General features: G+C 36.0%; 2 protein-coding genes and 1 long non-coding RNA gene across 3 annotated transcripts; all 3 read left to right on the top strand.

Annotated features, from left to right (window-relative positions):
• Positions 1-20: 20 nt before the first annotated feature.
• vat1l (vesicle amine transport 1-like) lies at positions 21-11,424 on the top strand. Its single transcript, XM_015033263.1, has 9 exons — positions 21-1,189; positions 1,824-1,953; positions 2,082-2,297; positions 2,578-2,720; positions 6,328-6,431; positions 6,986-7,041; positions 7,176-7,370; positions 10,133-10,216; positions 10,731-11,424. Exons 1-9 carry the CDS (start codon positions 975-977, stop codon positions 10,827-10,829), a joined length of 1,242 nt encoding a protein of 413 aa, XP_014888749.1. The 5' UTR covers positions 21-974; the 3' UTR covers positions 10,830-11,424.
• Positions 11,425-11,543: 119 nt separating this feature from the next.
• On the top strand, positions 11,544-17,234 carry LOC106947928 (uncharacterized). Its single transcript, XR_001425073.1, has 3 exons — positions 11,544-12,821; positions 12,956-12,958; positions 17,224-17,234. It is a non-coding gene; the product is annotated as an uncharacterized LOC106947928 (long non-coding RNA).
• Positions 14,515-16,010, top strand: clec3a (C-type lectin domain family 3, member A). Its single transcript, XM_015033262.1, has 3 exons — positions 14,515-14,767; positions 14,863-14,949; positions 15,334-16,010. Exons 1-3 carry the CDS (start codon positions 14,530-14,532, stop codon positions 15,729-15,731), a joined length of 723 nt encoding a protein of 240 aa, XP_014888748.1. The 5' UTR covers positions 14,515-14,529; the 3' UTR covers positions 15,732-16,010.
• Positions 17,235-18,412: the final 1,178 nt, after the last annotated feature.

Genomic DNA, 18,412 nt, shown 5'->3' with positions numbered 1-18,412 from the left:
TTTCCACTTGTTCGGACAGCATTGGAACAAAAAGCTGAACGACTGTGAAGTAAGTTATCTCAGAAGATGCCTGGTGGAAATCAGTATACAAGATACAAGTATTATTAGTGATAAGAGACACTAAAGTTTGAGTCACACAAATGTGAGTTTTAACACACATTTTGGAGACTTTTCTCCTTACATTCAGCTAATGTTTATATATATATATATATATATATATATAATTTAAACAATTTAACTAATATGTTTCATGTACAAAACATTGCACTACTGAAGTCTCATATTGCATTTTGAACTTATTTCTTTGGTCAACCTTGTCTTTCAAAGCAAGTTGGTCAAGTCAAGGTGAATGGCCTTGAATTGAAGAAATGCTAAAAAGCTATTTGAAAAAGCAAAAAAAAAAAAAAAATCAAAATATTATGAGACAATGCAAAATGACAAATACATGCAAATAAGAACTATACAAAACTTGCTAAAATTGTTTGGTGTTTTATGGTCATTCCATAAGTAGTTGCACGTTTTTAATTGTAGTTTATTCGTTTATTTCCTGGTTTACTTTAACCAACACGTTTATATAAGTTATTTCTGCATATATTATGCAATTTATGTGTTACAGTTTGTCAGTTTTGGTCACTGTATTGCTTTGGAAAGGGAAAAAAAGTTCGTTATTAATCTATAGCTTTGCTCTGTCCACCAGTAGATGGCGCACCATTTACTTTAACGGCGGAGGATTAATGATTAATACGTGATTAAATATTTTCTTCGTTGCCAAAATAGTAAACTTTCGTGTCTTTTGTTGAAAACAAACAAACAAATAATAAAAACCAGAAGATTCGTTTTATTATTTTTTTATACATGTTTGCACGTATAATTCAGCCTCCAGCCCTGACTGAGCTCAGCAAAACAGCCCCTGTCTGCTTCTCTCCACATCACTGTGGAGAATCAACGGAGAGGGAGAGCAGCTGGACTCCGACATGGCTAAAGAAGGAGTAGATATGACAGAAGAAACAGAGTATATGATAGACAGAAATGCAGGTAAAGAGGCGGTGAACGTGGAATCTCCTTCCAACGCCAAAGAAATGCGAGCGGTGGTCCTGGCAGGTTTCGGAGGTCTGAACAAACTCCGGGTTACCAAGAAGGCAATGCCCGAGCCCCAGGATGGTGAAGTGAAGATCCGCGTCAAAGCATGGTGATTATTAGAATAACAGCTAACATATCCTGATCTTAATTTATAGACGGTTTTGTGCTTTTGCATGATTTTTTTTTTTTAAATCTAACTCTGAAAGCCGAGCAACATCTGATTATACAGAAATTCGCAGCCTTGAATCTACAGGTTTTTTTTTTTTTTTTTTTTCTTTAACAAGAGCTTTTCTGGCTGCAGCCTGTTTATAAGCAAAACTCATCCCAACGTTTTCAACCTGATTCAGTCATTTCAAACTAAAAATGGCACATTTTTCTTCTCCACTCTTCTAGAGCTGTGCTTGTATTTCTTGCAGAGCTTTTCTTATTTCCCACTGCAGCTAAGCCCCTGCCAGTGCTGGCAGACAGACAAATGAAAGTGCATTTCATTTTTGTTCAGTGCAGCATATGTGAGGAATCTGGCCTTGTGTTCTCAGAGGATAAGCCTATGACTCACTGCTGATAATAATGAAAAAAGTAGCTGTGGGTAAGCCTTAAATCTTTTAGTAGCTCATTTTAAATATGTCATTTAACTCCTACTTGTGGACTGAGACCCTCCAAAGGCAAGTGTTCTTCATTTAAGCATTAAATCCAGAGCATGTCATGTCAACAAGCAACAAAATCTTCATTATTTTGTGTTGCAGTGGCTTGAATTTCCTGGATTTGATGGTACGTCAGGGGAATATTGATAATCCTCCAAAAACTCCCCTTGTTCCTGGATTTGAGTGCTGTGGAATAGTGGAGTCTGTGGCTGAAAACACACACGGATTTGAGGTGGGGTTTGTGCAACAGCTCCTGAATATATGCTACGTCGATAAATCTACATATGACTCCAAAACAAAGGTTTTAACCGTAAGAAGTTGCACAAATGCTTGCTTGACGTATGCGCATGTTTCTCTCAGATAGGTGACAGAGTTATGGCGTTTATGAACTACAATGCCTGGGCCGAGGTGGTTTGCACACCAGTGGATTTTGTTTACAAGATGCCAGACGATATGACGTTTACAGAGGCTGCAGCGTTCTCCCTGAACTTTGTGGCTGCGTATATGATGCTCTTTGAAGTTGCCAGTCTGCGGGAAGGAATGTCGGTGCTGGTCCACTCAGCTGGGGGTGCAGTGGTAAGTACAAAAGGCATGAAAAAGTAAAATGGCAGTTCATTAAACAGCATTGGTGCTTTGGAAACTGAAACACCTGCTCACTGAACGGATAAGCTGTGTTTGTTGAAAACAAAGACAAATGCAGCTGTTCTAAAAATCACCCTACTCAATTTTTTTGCAAACATACTATTACTTTGTTTGATAAATTCTATGCTTTTATCTACTTCTAGACTTTGAAAAATTCTATGCTTTTATCTATTCCCAGACTTTGATGAATGCTTGTTGCTGTTATCATTTTCAGGGACAAGCAGTGGCTCAATTATGCTCCACTGTACCTAATGTAACTGTGTTTGGGATCGCCTCCTGTTTCAAGCACACATCCATCAAGGACTCTGTGACACACCTTTTTGACAGAAACGCCGACTACATACAAGAAGTGAAAAAGTAAGAATGCAGGATTTTATGTTAAATGTGTTGCGTCAGTTTGAAACTACGGCGGCTCAGGTAGCTGATGTGATAACGTGGACTTTGCTGTGGGCAGAGGGCTGCACGAGGATGCAGATGCTACCGGTTGCCTTATTTGTGGTTGAGTGGCAGTGGTCCCCATGGCAACTACGGGCTGCTCTGAGAAAGCAGTGGCATTGTGCAGGTCTGGGTGGAGGTCTGCCTGTGGAACAGCTGAACCAATTAGGGCTGGGCAGTGATAAATATTACTCTGTAATACATGCTGTCTGCTTGACTGCAATTCAAAGAGGAGCTGCTGTGCAAGAGTCTGAGGTCATCCCTTATTTCTGGATATGTTGCGTCTAAGGAGTCCCTATTTGTGATAATCTTCTAAAAGTGGTCTTAAGCATTATTTTCCACGTTGTCAAAAAATTTTATAAATTTTTAGTGCAATGTTTTCAGCTTTTATTCCTATTTCCAGTCCAGTATTAATTTATTTTCAGGGTAATGTTTTTGGTTTGGTACAGGGGAGGACATGTCAAGTTTTTTTTTTTTTTCTTTTTTTTTCTCACCAATACATTTTTAATCATCCAATTGATAAAATGCACAACAGATCTCAGTAACAAAACAAGTAATTCACACATGGAAAATATATATTTTTTGTAAGTTATGTATAATAAAGTGGAATGACACAGGGTCCCAAACAAAGAGTCAAGAAAACTCTCAGTTTGTGTCAGAGGAAGAAGATAAAGCAGCTAGAATGACCCAGCTAACCACCTGACTTGAATCCAATTAAAAGCCCTTAGAAATAACTGAAGATCAAAATGCATACAGCAGACCCCAGAACCTTCAGGATCTGAACTTCTGACATAAAAAAAAAAAAAAATCAGATTGACTAGTTTCTGTTGATACTTGACCTACTAATTATTCCGGCTTCATTCAAGGACTGAGCCAGTGTTAATTCTTGACAATTATGACAATGGAACTGCTAGTAATAAAACTAGCAGCCCTTAATTAAATTTTAAAGTCTGCAGGTAAAACTTATAAATTTCACCATTACACTCTTTGACAGTTATGAAAGGTTATTTTAGCACTAGCAGTTCATTAATTGATGAGGTATCTTTCTAGTCCTTGGTCAGGTCTTTACTAGGTTTTTCCCTTATACTGTATCTTAAACATGTTATTGTTCTTCTTGTGTACATAATTCAGGCCTTAAATTTATCCTCCACATTTCTCACTTTTACATGTTGATGTCCAAGTACAACCACTAGCCATGACAAGCCAACAGACACCATGTAAAAACATCAAAATAAAACAGTCAATTACATAAAAAATGTAATCTACAACTTGACAAATGACCTCTCTCATGCTAGGTCAGAAGCCAATGAAAAGAGATGGGCTTTCAAAACAGTTTTAAAAATAGACAGCGACTACTCAAGAAGTAAAAAAAAAAGAAAAGCTAAACAGGAAATGGGTGAAAAAGCAACATATGTCCTAAGACAAACCTTAAAGGCCATCAAAAAATCTCTATAGATTATTCATCATGAATCAAAGTGTAAGGAAAATAGAAATAATGTGAAAGGTTTGTACTTCATTGAATATTTATGAACACAGAATGATTCACAAAAGCTTCAATAGGAGTGATTTTACACTTACACTTACTATCAGCATTGGTTGTGGATTAGTGTGCTTTTCATCTCTCTGGCCTTCACATTCTTCTCAGGATCAAGTACAAAGTTCAGTTAAATTGGTCGTTTTGCAAAAGGCAAAAGCCACGAGAATCACAAGACCACCAGTCAGTTCTGCTAAGCAGGTGCTCCAAACTAAAGATCAAGAAGCAAGAAACTGTGGTCATTTTATCCCTTATTTTATTTAATCTTCACTCCTTTAACAAGTCTCAAAAGTTTTATGTCTGCTAATAACGTAAGCAGCAGCCTTTTTGTAACTCAGTCTAATATGTTGTGGATACTGCATATCTAATTACTCTGTGGGCAGCGCTGAAAAGAAACGTGGGTTGTAGCCTGCAAGTTTTACAGACAGAAAAACCCAAGAGAGTAAATGATCATAACTTTATGAATCCATGATTAGACAGAACATAAAATCTCTCTGCAGGATGAATCACAGGCTGTATTTATGGACTCGGTCGTTTTTGCCCTTTTGTATTTAATCTTCGCTGCTATAAACAGAAGTTATGTAATCATATCTTAGCATAAAAATTTAAAAAATACTATGTAACATCCACATTTTCACCTGTTTCTGTAGATGAATGCAACTAAATCTGCACTGCGGCTAACTGTAATCGGGGATCTGTCACATAGGCATTTTTGATATAAACATTTATATATTATATTATATTATGAATCTGTCAAAAATTAATGAGAAATGCAAATTACAGTGTTTGTCAATGCTCAAATAGTTTGCTTCATTATGTTAAGACAGTTTTTTTTAAATCTTATTAAAGCTTAGGATTGGTTGTCGTTTTAATTAATTTGATTAATATAAATTAATTTCATTTTTAATTTGTAGTCAGTTGTCTGAATTTGAGACTTACCTTAAACTTTTCTTTTATTCTTTTATTTATACTTTTATTTATAATTTATTTATAATATAATTATTTTTTAAATTTCCAAATAGAAAAAAATCAAATAGATTTCCTCCTGAAGTTGTGAGCTTACTCTAAGTTAGATTTCCAACATGACTGCCTTGTATTTTAAAATGTTGTGGGATTTAACTGTTTGGATCTTGCTGCAGTACTTTAACTCTTTAAATGGGGAGAAATGTTTTATCCTCTCTGGTTGTTAGTTGTAGTTTGCACAGCAACAATTAGCAAAATCTGCTGGTTTCACAAACTGACACTGGACACACACAAACACAACAGCATAAATCTTTATCAGTGAGAAAAATCCAATAACTAATATTTCAGCTTGAGCTAATATGTCTTATGGGTTCTGTGATTGCCTTAAATTTAATCTTGATACAAGTTGAACCAGGGGTCTCCAACCCAGGTCCTCGAAATCTACTGTCCTGCAGATTTTAGATCCTGCTCCAACACACTTAGATGAAATGACTGAATTTCATCATGTCATTGAGCTAAAGGCCTGGTAAGGAGTCACTCATTTGATTCAGATGTTCTGGAGCAGGGTTAAAATCTGCAGGACATTATATCTCAAGGACACACCTGAGTTACAGATTACTTGATTAAAACTTCCCCAACATCAAATGCATGTTTTATAGCTATAAAATCCACATGCTATTGGAGTAACATCAGGACAGAGGTCTGACAAAGTTCCTTTGTAAGGACCCAAATCCTGACTCAGAAATCACAGCTGCCTGTTTGGGTAAGTAGTAATTTGAGCAGGCAGCTAAAACAAAAACAACAATTACTGTGCAACTTGACCTGAAATTTGCTTCAAAACTGAACTCACCTGCTTTGAGCTATAAAAAATAAATAAAAGAGTCCTTGCAACTTCTGAGCGGTTGTGCAATTAGACAAACATGTTTACCTCTTCAATATGATGGAGACTGGGCCCTCTTGGACTGCTTGGTGCTTTCATTGCTGCCTGTAGCTGTATTTTTCAAAGAACTTCACTTTTGCTTTGATCGACAGGATCTCTCCAGATGGAGTTGACATTGTGCTGGACTGCCTGTGTGGAGAAAACACAGGGAAAAGCCTCAGTCTCCTAAAGCCACTGGGAACCTACATCCTATATGGTACAATAGGACAATGTTTGAGCGTATTTAGCAAGTGTGATGCATAAATATACATGTATTTATCTGACTACAAATGCTAGCTTTACCGATATTGTTTGATTAAATTGATGTCGACGTCAACTGAAAAACGCTTAGAGATATTTTTCTGGTGAATTTTGTTTCCATCAAGATGAGCTACACTGATAATCTATCATTTTCATAATGAGAGGAACCTAATGTGATGTTTTTATCAGATTTTTTTATGTTTTTCATTATAATCATCTTGCATATTTTGGAGTGATTAATGTGTACAGCAGTAATACTGGCTTCATGTACTCTTTAATCTTCAAATGTGATTAATTGTCTGTGTTAACTGATACAGAGGTCCTTTAGTTCCTGTGAGGGCTCATGAATTCAGCTTAATCATTAGGAGATTCATTAACTTTTTCTGAACATGTAAAGGCATGTTTTCACTGACCTAAAGGTCTCCCCCGCCTCACCGCTGACAGGGATCAAAATTGCCTGTTGCTGACCGCTGTCCAGCATACTGAAACACTTTATTCTGGTTTTTACAGGTGCGTCAAATATGGTAACTGGGGAAACAAAGAGCTTCTTCAGCTTTGCAAAATCTGTGAGTCTGAGACACAACGCATCCATATTGTAAAGAAACATCATTATATAGATATATTTGTCCAAATCAATATTGAGCATATATTGTGTATAAATAAGTATTTTCTGGTTCTTCTGTTCTATTTTATTCCTTAGTGGTGGCAGGTGGAAAAGGTGAATCCAGTTAAACTTTATGAGGAGAACAAAGTCATAGCGGGATTCTCCCTCCTCAACCTTCTCTTCAAACAAGGAGGATGTAATCTCGTAAAATCAGCAATGGACAAACTCTTGATTCTATACGAACAGAAGAAGATCAGGCCTGTCGTGGACTCGCTGTGGGCGCTGGAGGAGGTAAGAACCTGAGGCTCTGATCTTTGTATCGCTGGTCAAACGGCATTGATGAGTTGTCTGTGTCATCATGTTTTTTTTTGTTTTTTTTGTTTTTTGTTTTTCTCTCATGGGAAACGTATAATGTAGTGTTGTCATTAAACACTGGCAAACAGCTCAGGCCATTCACTGTAACCATTGTCCATGAAGAATTTCATTAGAGGGCTGGATAGCGTGGGATGTTGTGTCAGGCTTCACTTGTTAGAATGGGTGGAAGAACAATTAATTGGACATTAGTTTACATGTTGACCATGGTAACCTTTCTTTCCTGACTCAAACACTGAGCAGGACGCATTTGAGTGGGTCAACTCAGAGAGGGGTTTTCCTCAGAATATATCTAAGTGTTTCTAATTCTCTCGTCTGGTCTTCAGAAAAAATAAATTCTAATAAAAAAAAATAAAATAAAACAAACAAACAAAAAAACAATAAAATTGAATCAGTTTATAATTGCCCAGTCACAAAAGTCCTAAAATCTCATGGTGTTTGTTCCTTTTCCTGAGAAAAGCAGCTGCCAAGCAGAAAAGGAGGGAAACATTTCCAACCTAATTTTGCCCCTGGCTTGGTTGTTGCTTTTCCATTTAACCACGGAAAATTTGTGGCACAGTGGCTGCAGACAAAGAGCCACACATTCAGTTGTGGGTGTGTAACTATAATGAGAAAACAAGATATGTCCTCCAATGAGGTTAAACTGTGTGCTGCTTTGACAAGTTAGATGTGTTTTTGATGCAGAGACTGTTGGCGGACTCATCAGAGTAAAATGAAAAAAATGCATCAATTTTCTTCTTTTTTTTTCTGCTTTATAACTTCCTACATGTGAACTTTTTACCCTGAACAATTCATTTAGGCATAGGAAAACACTTAGTACCCACGCTCCATTATTTTCAGGGTTAAACTTTTATTCATCTAAAATTTTTATAAAGTTAAAATATGAAATGCTATTTTCAGTGCCTGGTATGAGTTAATACTTGAAACAATTTTCTTCTTTGTGCTGTTATCAAATGTATTCGTTGACAGCAAGTAAAGCACCCAAAAGGTTTGGTGAAAACAATTTTATATACAAGAAACCAAGCAGGCACCAGAGGGCTTAAGTGATGTCATCATGAGTGTTGCAGAGTATTAGAGGCAGTTGATTGAGCATCTGATGGACAACCAAAATAATGAGCTTATCACTGCCCAGACACAAAAACCCCCCTATAGATTAATTAGACAGTAGTTTGATAAGAATTGCATTTTGATGGCTGCATGAGACCATGTTCACTTGTGGGACGCGATTTTTAAAATGTACCATGGTTAGTGAACGAGAACGCTCCCAAAACTATCATCATACCTTTACGAAAACATGACTATTTTTTCCATCTTCAGAAATGTAACTCTAGAGCCTGATGCTGCCACCACCATCTTCCTCTGTGGGCACTTTGTTTTTGATGTGATGTGCAGTACTGTTTTTTTTTGTGGCAAAATTTGTTAAGATTATCATTAACGATTCTGAGAGATCATACTGATGGTTGAATGCTTTTGTGGAAGAAAGAATTTCTGTTTTGCAGCCTACGGAGGAAACCACAGATTGTTCTCACATGTGGAGCACAATCTGTGCTTGTTGGAATTTCTTTAGCTCTTTCAGTGTTGCTGTCTGTTCACGCTGGGGAAGTTTTCAACATATCCACATATATACCTGTGGGAGCTTGGCTTAGTTGGAATTGCAATTAGTTACACTACCGAGTCAAACACAAGTGTTGGAAAAAACAAAAAAGTGATCACTATAAGATTATATCAACCAAAATAACAAGATGTATTTTCATTTACACAGACAGAATTTAAACCTGGACACCCAAATACATCGATAAAATTCAGAAAAGTTAGAGGACATATACAGGAGTCGCATAATTCCAGCTTCAGGATTTTTAAAGCATTTTATCCAATACAGCTAAAAATATTTTACATTCTTTGTGTTCCCCTATTCAGATTAAAGTGACAACTGTCCAGGATTGTTGATCACTGACTGTTTTTACCTTTGCATGGAGCAGACATGCAGCAGTAGTACCTGCTGCAGTTGCCTGTTTATGAGTCATATCATAATTTAACTATTAAAGACTTGGGCATCATTACAAATTTTCTTCTGAGTTGATACTGGTTTTGACTCAGTTTCAGAGCTTGATCACAATAAATATCAATTAATATACTTTAGATGGTAGATCGTAATCCTCCTCTGATCTATTTTCCTATCTCTTACAGTTCAAATAGGCTTAGTTCATTTCAAAATCTATTTTATTTAAATATTTTAACACAGTTTGGAGAGTCAGTCAGTGGCTTTCAATCGTAGCTGCAGTGACATTGGAGATCGATGCTGTATTAGTCTGATTTCTCAGTTTTTAGTCTCTATTGCTGCAGTGGGTGGAGATCTGTGTCACCAAGTTACAGCAGCACTCTTGCAGGAGGAGAAGCTGCTCAACGTCAGAGGATGCAATCAACATAAACAGCCCAGTTTCAGATCTCTACTATAGAAACATGCACTAGACGTAGCCTGGGCAGAAAAAATGGCTGCAGGAAATAAGTGTCAGAGAGTTAAAACAAGTCTTTTCTCAGGCATTTACATAATTTTCAATGGAAATTTTATGACTTGGGAACCATATTTATTTGAAACTGTGGTATATCTTCAGTTATGATATTTTGTTACATGTAAAGAGAAGCCTAAAATGTAATTAATAAAAAAATGTGTTTGTGTTTAGGTGAAAGAGGCTATGCAGAGAATTCATGACAGAGGCAACATTGGAAAACTTATTCTGGATGTTGAGAAGTCTCCGACCCCTTTGGTAAGAAAAGAATTGAGAAGAGAACAGATGACGAAAATAGCAATAACCTCACACAGGATGTAAAACACAGCAAAAGGCCGGGTGAAGAGAGTCAACACTATACACCGGAACTTAGCAAATGGCTGCGTAGTTGCCAAATGGTTATTTATAATATTATAAATAGTGTGTACTTGTGTACTAAACAGTGACACAATTGTATTTATTTATTTTGAGTACACAACCATAAAGGCATTTGAAATAACCAAACAAGGTTGTTGCCAAAAGGCATTCTTCCAGTTTTAATTAGACATTTGATGAACGTTTTTTCATAAATTGTGTATTGTTTTAATGTTTCTGATATCTGTGTCAAAAGCTTAGCAAAGTGTCAGAGAAAGGTGAATAGGATTTTATCATATTTTACAGTACCTCTTATTTAATTTAAGAAACAGACCTTTATTAGAGAGCAGATGTGTAAGCCATTTGATGTCATCTAACATCTGTTTATCTCTGCTCAACATTACTATTTTACCACTAGATGGCCAACGACAGCACAGAGACCAGTGAAGCAGGAGAGGAAGAGGAGGAGCCCGAAGGAGATAATGACAGCAAGGAGCGTATGCCTTTCATTCATTAGAGTCGATGAGAGCCGGTACTGCTCACCTACGGACTGCATAGATTCACCACAGAGGAACCCAACCAGTGTGTATATATGTCTGCATGTTCTGTGTGCATGTATGCATAAATGTGTGGATGTCTTTGTGCTTTTCTCTCTGTTACCTATTACTTGTTGGTAGATTTGGAAAAGAAGAAATATGACCTGTTTGTCTTTGGAGCAATTCTACTACTGTAACTTACTCTATATTGATGTAATGTCAGTATTTCTGTGCGTTTTATAAATTATAAATTATCTGCCAACAGTACTCTAAATCAGCAAGTTTGGGAAAGCATGCAAACTCACTGAAGCAGTCATATCGATGCTTAGCACAGCATTTTTGTTAACAATGAAACAATTTGAAGTTGATCAAAGAACTGAAAAATATGACAATTTATCTTAGTGTCTTAATACTGACCAATGATGCACAGGGATGTAAGCAGACATCCCTGTTTAAAGTCCAAGTTTTTGCAACAAGTTATGAGACCATGATGAATCATTCCGATACTTCCTCCATATTTCCTGCTTATTTTAACTGGGATAAAAGCAAATCTGTCAGGGGAAAAAAAAAATAAAATAAAAAAAATAAAAAAAAAAAATAAAAAAATAAAAAAAAAAATATATATATATATATATATATATATATATATATATATATATATATATATATATATATATATATATATATATAAAACCACTACAATAATCAATAATTTGATTGGGTAAATCTACACCCACAAACATTTAGTGGAAGAGCTTCTTAATTTTTATTTTACACTTTTAGTTGTTTTTGGTAGGAGTCCATCATCACCCTACTTCTTGATCTAGCAATATTGCCCTGAAAAACTATCAAAATCAATCAGACTGTGAGGACATCTGTTGTCCACAGCCTTCCTTAAATAGCCTAAAAGATTTCCCTGCACGTTTGGTTCCAGACTATTGCAAAACTTTGATTTTCTTAAGATGTAGCTAGTCTTTTGTTAACTTGGATGTATTCCTGGTCTTATTGTGCTACTGAAGAACAAAACCCTGGTTCATCTTCAGATTTCACTTTTTAGTCCAAAGTGACTGGTTTTCAGACCTGTCCAACAATTTCCTTCACCCTGACAAACTCCAATTTGTTGTGAAGAAAAGTTAGTCCAGAGAATGATCTCGTCACCTCCTTGTTTTACAGTGGTCAGCTGTTTTTGTACCAGACATGATTTTTTCAAAATGTGGCCAAACGCAAAGTTTTAGTACTGAAATTGTTGCCCAGAAATTTGTCCAGTCATGTGTTTACTGTGACATATTATAGAATGCTTATAAATGGCATCCTCCTTCTAACTGGTACAATTTCTTAGTGGATTTCTTTATAAATGTTTAACTAAAAGGACGCAAATGTGAGGGAAATCCTACCAGGACAAATTAACTCTTCTTAGACTAATCAGCTGATTGGAGGCATTAACTCAAGATGTTATCTTGATCTTTAATTAAAAAGGTGCTTCAAAAATATTGCAGTTTCAGGGTGCAGACACAAGGTTTGCAAATGTTTTTTTTTTTTTTTTTTTTGGTGGTGTTTTAGTTTGTTTTGTTTTGTACATGTTCTCCCTAACCTATGTTTCTGTGTTAGTTAAAATGTACATGTTTTACATTCCAAAAGCCTCACCTTTTTAAATAGACCATACACACTTTTGAAACCCACTGTATATCCTTTCCTTATAAAAGTAAAGTGCCAACAGGAAAGTCTGATTTGCACAATAGTTTTTACCTGATGAGCCATCCTTCATATATTAAAGGAGCACCAGTGCCTTTGAGCTACAAATTAGTGTCTTTAGTAAGTCCACAGGTGAGGAAATGTATCACAAACAAATGTATTTTATTTGAACTAAAAAAAAAAATGGCATAAATTTTTCAGATTTGTATAATGATTTGATGATTTTTTTGGAAGATAATGTTTTTCTGTTTGCGCAGTGTGCTGGTTGATTCCAAAATTACGTGACTAAAATACGAAACTTGACAGAGTGTTACCCTTATTATTGAAACAGATTTGACACCTTAAGGTTTAGTGTCACACATATTTATCTTGCAGAGAGAGCGATATTTACTGACCCTGGATTTTTATGAAGTAGCTAGTCAGACTGGAGTCGAAGGGCTGTGGAGCCTCTGCTCTCCTTGTCTGACCAACGTTGTTTACTGTTTGGTGCCTCACAACAAAAGTGCCATAATACTTAGAGATTAACTATTTTTATTGTGAAAGCTAATGCAAGTTTGATCAGCACTGTGCATTATATTACTACGGTATAAGAAGCGATCTACAAGTTGTTCATAATCCTTCCTCACCTGTTCAGGGGAGCGTCCTCGTTTTAGTTTCTACAGTAAAAAAAACCAAAAACATATTTTATTATCCTTTTTAAGCAGCTCTGCATCGCACTGTATTTTCAAACGAGTGGGTTGTCTAAATGATGCTTCGTTTTAAAACAGACCAGATTTTCTCAGCTTTTAAAAAAAAAAGTCAAACTCTTCAGTGCATTTTAAATGTATCAGCTTTGCAACAAAATCAAAGTAATGAGTTCTGCAACTCTAGACGTATTCATACAATTTCTAGAAATTGTATGAAAACATAGTTTGAAACTAGTTCACAGTTGAAGTGATTACATCCTTTAGATTTTTCAACTAGGAAAAGATCTAAAAAATTTTGCTGCCTTTAATGTCACGTCTATGTGAATGAGAGTGTTTGTGAATGACAGGATAGGTTTGTGTGTGTGTATGTGTGTGTTATTGTATTTCCCTGTAAATGCTTTCAGCACTGTAGTGTATTTATAGCATTCTTTCTAAACAATGGTCGTATATTTTTGTCACAGTTTTTGTGTATTTTCTTTGAGCACAGCTCTGTTTACTTGAATAAATATATCTACAAAGCATAACATGATTGCGTTTGGACCTTTTTTGCATTTTTCATAAAAACTGCAAACGTGGTATATCTTTTTATAAAACTCCTTATTTTCACATTGTTTGTATTTTCAGAAGGAATAATAACTTCAACACGAACATACACATTTATAGCAGAAGAGTGAGGATTTAAAAAAAAAAGTACAATTGAATTCCAACAGAATCAACTACAGAATCATAATCTATATGTATTATTTCTTACTAGCTAAGTATTAAATAAACAAAATTTGCATTTTGGCCGTTAGTTTCAAAAACAAAGTAAATGTTTTGGATCAGAAAGCACTCATCTCAGTTCCAAAGAAGATTTGTGGGCAGAACTGAAGCTGTGTACGAGTAATGAGGCCTACAAACATCCGTTAGAGGAATGGGCCAAAATCCCAGCAAAACGATGTGAAGTTTTGAATGATGCCCAAAACATTTTACTCTCATCAAACACTTTTAAGGCTAACAAATACTAAGGAACTGTATGTAAACTTCTGACTTTGAAGAAAGATTTAAAAGAAAGAAAAAAAAAACTCCCTTTCATTCCAGACTGAGATACTGCTAAGTCTGTCCAGGGCTAAGAGAAATGGGGGGACACTGTAACAGTGAAGCGGTTCAATAAATGTCTGTTTAGTTTGCAAAATGCTGCTTAGAGCACCTTGTTCCAAGTAAATATTTATCTAAAAATAAAACTAGACACAAGGAAATCATTCTTTGACACCACCCTCTCCTCCTCATGATGTTTTGACAAAAACAAACAGCACTGGAGCCAATGCAGAGAGAGAACCCAGAGAGGCAGACAGAGGGCCACTATATTAACCTGCCTGTGGGATGTTTAGTTCCCTTCGCTGTACCACAGGTTGTGCCCCAGAGTCCTGTACTCTCGGTTCCCCTGGCCTCAGACATGGCTCATCTGGTCCTGCCTGTCTTCCTTGCACTGAGTTTCTCCTTGCTCTGCTGCAGCCGTCCATCTCGCACAAGGAAAGCTGTTTCACCCCGGCAGTCTGGAGGTAGATGTTCATGTGACAGCTTTTGTAAAAGATGTTGTCTGCATCAGTGTTTGTCTGAAGTGTTTGTTTTGTTTTGTTTGGTTTTCTACGTGCAGCTGCAGAGGATGAGGATGTGAAAGCCCAGATTGAGAAGTTATGGCAGGAGGTGAACTTACTGAAAGAGATGCAAGCGTTGCAGACAGGTAATGCTCTCACAAAATGCCTTCTTGACAGATGAGATGGCTAAAAATCAATAGCTGCTTTCAGAATTATGTATTTTCAATAAATGAGTACCTTGCATGTATAATCTGCTTATTGCTACCTAATATTTCTCTGACACAAGATGATTAGCACAAAAGTAAAGTTCTTGGTGTTCTCTGTCACCAGTAGAGGGCAGCAGAACATACAAAATTTATTAAATCATAAAGTCAATATCCAACTTCATATCTGATGTGAATAACATTTCGTTCAGATAATTTGGAAATGTTACTGATATTGCAGATTAGACATTGCAACAGCTTTATTTTGTTAAATATATTCACATCGCAATTAGCTGCACTTCTACAGCAACTTATTTCTGTTTTCAGTGTGTCTTCGGGGGATCAAAGCACACAGGAAGTGCTATCTTCTAAATGAGGAGCCCAAACATTACCATGAGGCAAACGAAGACTGCATCGCTCAGGGAGGAACCCTTGCGACACCACGAGATATGATGGAGAACAATGAGGTGAGGGACTACGCAAAGAGAAGCACCCCAGGAATCAGGGACTTCTGGATCGGTGTGGCAGACATAGTGAAGGAAGGCCAGTACGTTGACGTCAACAGCATGCCAGTCAGCTTCTTCAACTGGGATCGTTCCAAGAAGCAGCCGACGGGGACAAAAAGAGAGAGCTGTGTTGCTCTTTCCCTGACTGCTCAGGGGAAGTGGTATGATGAGGTATGCCGCAGCCTGAAGAAGTATATCTGTGAATATATCATTCCCTGAAGGAGACAGGGGTCTTGCTGGTAATTTAAATACAGCTTTTGTGGTTTTAATGAACTAATTGACAGGAAATCAACAGTTCACAAGAAATATTGAATTGCTGCTGCCAAGGTTCAACAAAACGCAGTAACTCTACACAAGATAAGTAAGTGAAAGATTTTCTGGAGATAGACAATATGCGGCAATTTTCTGTTTAGGATCCAAGGACTATAATGACTGAATATCATCAGAAATGATCAATTCTGAAAAAAGTAAACTAAATAAACAATCATGTCAAACTGTTTTGTCAGTACTTTATTTCTTTGGGATGAATTTATGCTGGTTTCAGGTGTGTAAAGTTAACTTGATAAATTTTTGATAAACGTTTGTTGGTAAAAAAAAAAAAAAAGGCTTTCCTTTTTTATTTCTACTATCAGTGACCTTCCTATACTTGCAAAAATGTTATATTTTTGGATAAAATTGTCCGTCTATCCTCTTTTTACCCCATCTAAGCACTCAAAAGGTGTCAAAACATGAAGGTCAAGGGTTAAGCAATTATGGAGATTGTTTATAAATTTCTTTCTCTTGATTTTTAAATTGGAAATCAGTTTCAATCAGTTTTATGGCTGTCAGTCTTAAACTTGCAGCAATAAATGTAAATATGTAAATGTAATCCCCGTGATATATTTCATCTTATTTGTCTTAGTTCAGTGAATTCATCTCGTCTGCTTGCTCCCTGGACTGAGTTATATTATCGTTTCCATTTCTTATAACAGAAAGTCTTTGTTTTGGGCCAGTGAGTCCACCTTTTAACACTTGAACTGGTTAGATAGTTAAATAAATACACTACAAATGCTAGATTCAATATAACAGCCTCGAGAGTCCACATGACTGTTCTTTTCGACGTAGGGAGATCACCAAAAATAAACTCAAATAAACGGAGAAAGAACAGGCAAACACAGAGAAATGTGCTGTTATCAAACCTCCATCCCTGTTGCTCTGAGGTGAGCAATACAGTAAATGGTGAGTGTGCTGTTTGTTCTCTTTATTCTTATATGGGTTATCTCTGGGCACTCCAGTTTCCCTACAAAAACAACAAAAAAATGTCCAATGAACCCAGTGTTCATTTTGGGTTCAGTGTTTTTGAGTGTGTACTTATTTCACTACCGTTAAAATTACTTCCCTTTGTGAAGTCTGTGCAGCAGATCTCCATCAGAACCAAAATAGTTCTGCTAAGGGTCGGGTGTTAGCATCACAATAAAAAACAGAACATTTTGGAAGAAATTTAAAAGAGGCCTGCCTTTGCACTGCCACAGTGTTTCGAACACTGGGTTTCAACATTTCGGTTGGAATCCAGTGTTCTATTCTAACGCTGAAAATTTGTCACAATAGAAAGTTCAAGTAAAAAATAGTTAATATCATGTGGAATATCGTTATTATATTGACTAACATGGACTAACTCCCTTCAGTATGCTAGCATTAATATGTATAAACTAAAATTAGCTAAAATGCTAAGGTTAGCTTGAATTCTGTCAGTAGAATGTCAGGTATCACCAACATGTTGACTTACATTGACTTGCTTCATTTAGTATGATAAACATAGCTAATAAATAAAAAATGAGCAAAAATGCTTATTTTAGTTACTAGGCTAATTTTAGCATGAGGGCTATCATTAGCATATTGAGTTACTAGCATGTTGATGCCACCAGAAGGATGAGGGTTATCACTAGCATGTTGACTAACTTAAAATTTGATGTACAAAGCTAATGTTAGCATGAGAGCAATCATTAGCATGTAGAGTGAATAGCATGTTGACTCTAGCAGTAGGATGTGGGTTATCATCATGTTGATTAACAACAAATTACTCTATTATGTGCTCATATTAGTGTAAGCTAAAATTAGCCAAAATGCTGAGGCTGGCTTAAATGCTGCCAGTAGCATGTTGATTTGCATGGACTTAATCCATTCAATATGATAAACATAATAATAAATCAAAAATTAATGCTTATTTTAGGTACAAGACTAATGTTAGCATGAGGGTTGTCACTACAGCAAACTGTTACCACGTTGTGAGCGTGCCTGTTGCAATAAGCAAAAAAAAAAAGCATAATAAATTAAAGCAAGCTCAATAAATGAATCTTTTTTCTCTTTTTTTTTTCTTTCTACCGAAAACGGAAATCTTCAGTGTGGTGTTTTGGTCTCACTTAGACCTTTTCTTTAGGGAGACTAAATAATTCATTTTATTTGTTGTTGTTGTTGTTGTTGTTGTTGTTGTTTTGTTTGTTTGTTTTGGATATTTAAAATATCTTCCAGTGCCAGTGTTAAAACTCCGTTAGAAGTTAAATATTATTTATTTCTGACAATGTGTCTTTTGCATTATTGTGCCCTTATTACTTGAAATGGCTCTCGAAACAGCAATATTATCGCAATAACTTCTGGAACAATTTATTTTCCAACAAAATTTAATATTATGACCAGCCTAATGCTGACATCAAATGTTTTTTTTAATTTTTGTCTTGTTTTTTTTTTTTGTGTGTGTGTTTGTTTGTTTGTTTATTTTTTGTTTTTAAATTAAACCTAGTTCTTCATTTAAACTCCGAGTAATATTTTACTAAACGGGATGGCATTGATTAATTACGAAAATATGACAATGGTGTGATTAATCAGCCTGCCATGACGGAAAACACAAATGCAAATGTAATTTT

The sequence above is a fragment of the Poecilia latipinna genome, unplaced genomic scaffold, assembly GCF_001443285.1.
Source record: "Poecilia latipinna isolate Pla-1442-1.1 unplaced genomic scaffold, P_latipinna-1.0 Scaffold262, whole genome shotgun sequence".
NCBI lineage: Eukaryota > Metazoa > Chordata > Actinopteri > Cyprinodontiformes > Poeciliidae > Poecilia > Poecilia latipinna.
Note: the sequence above shows the minus strand (reverse complement) of the source record. Positions and strands in the feature narration are given on the sequence as shown.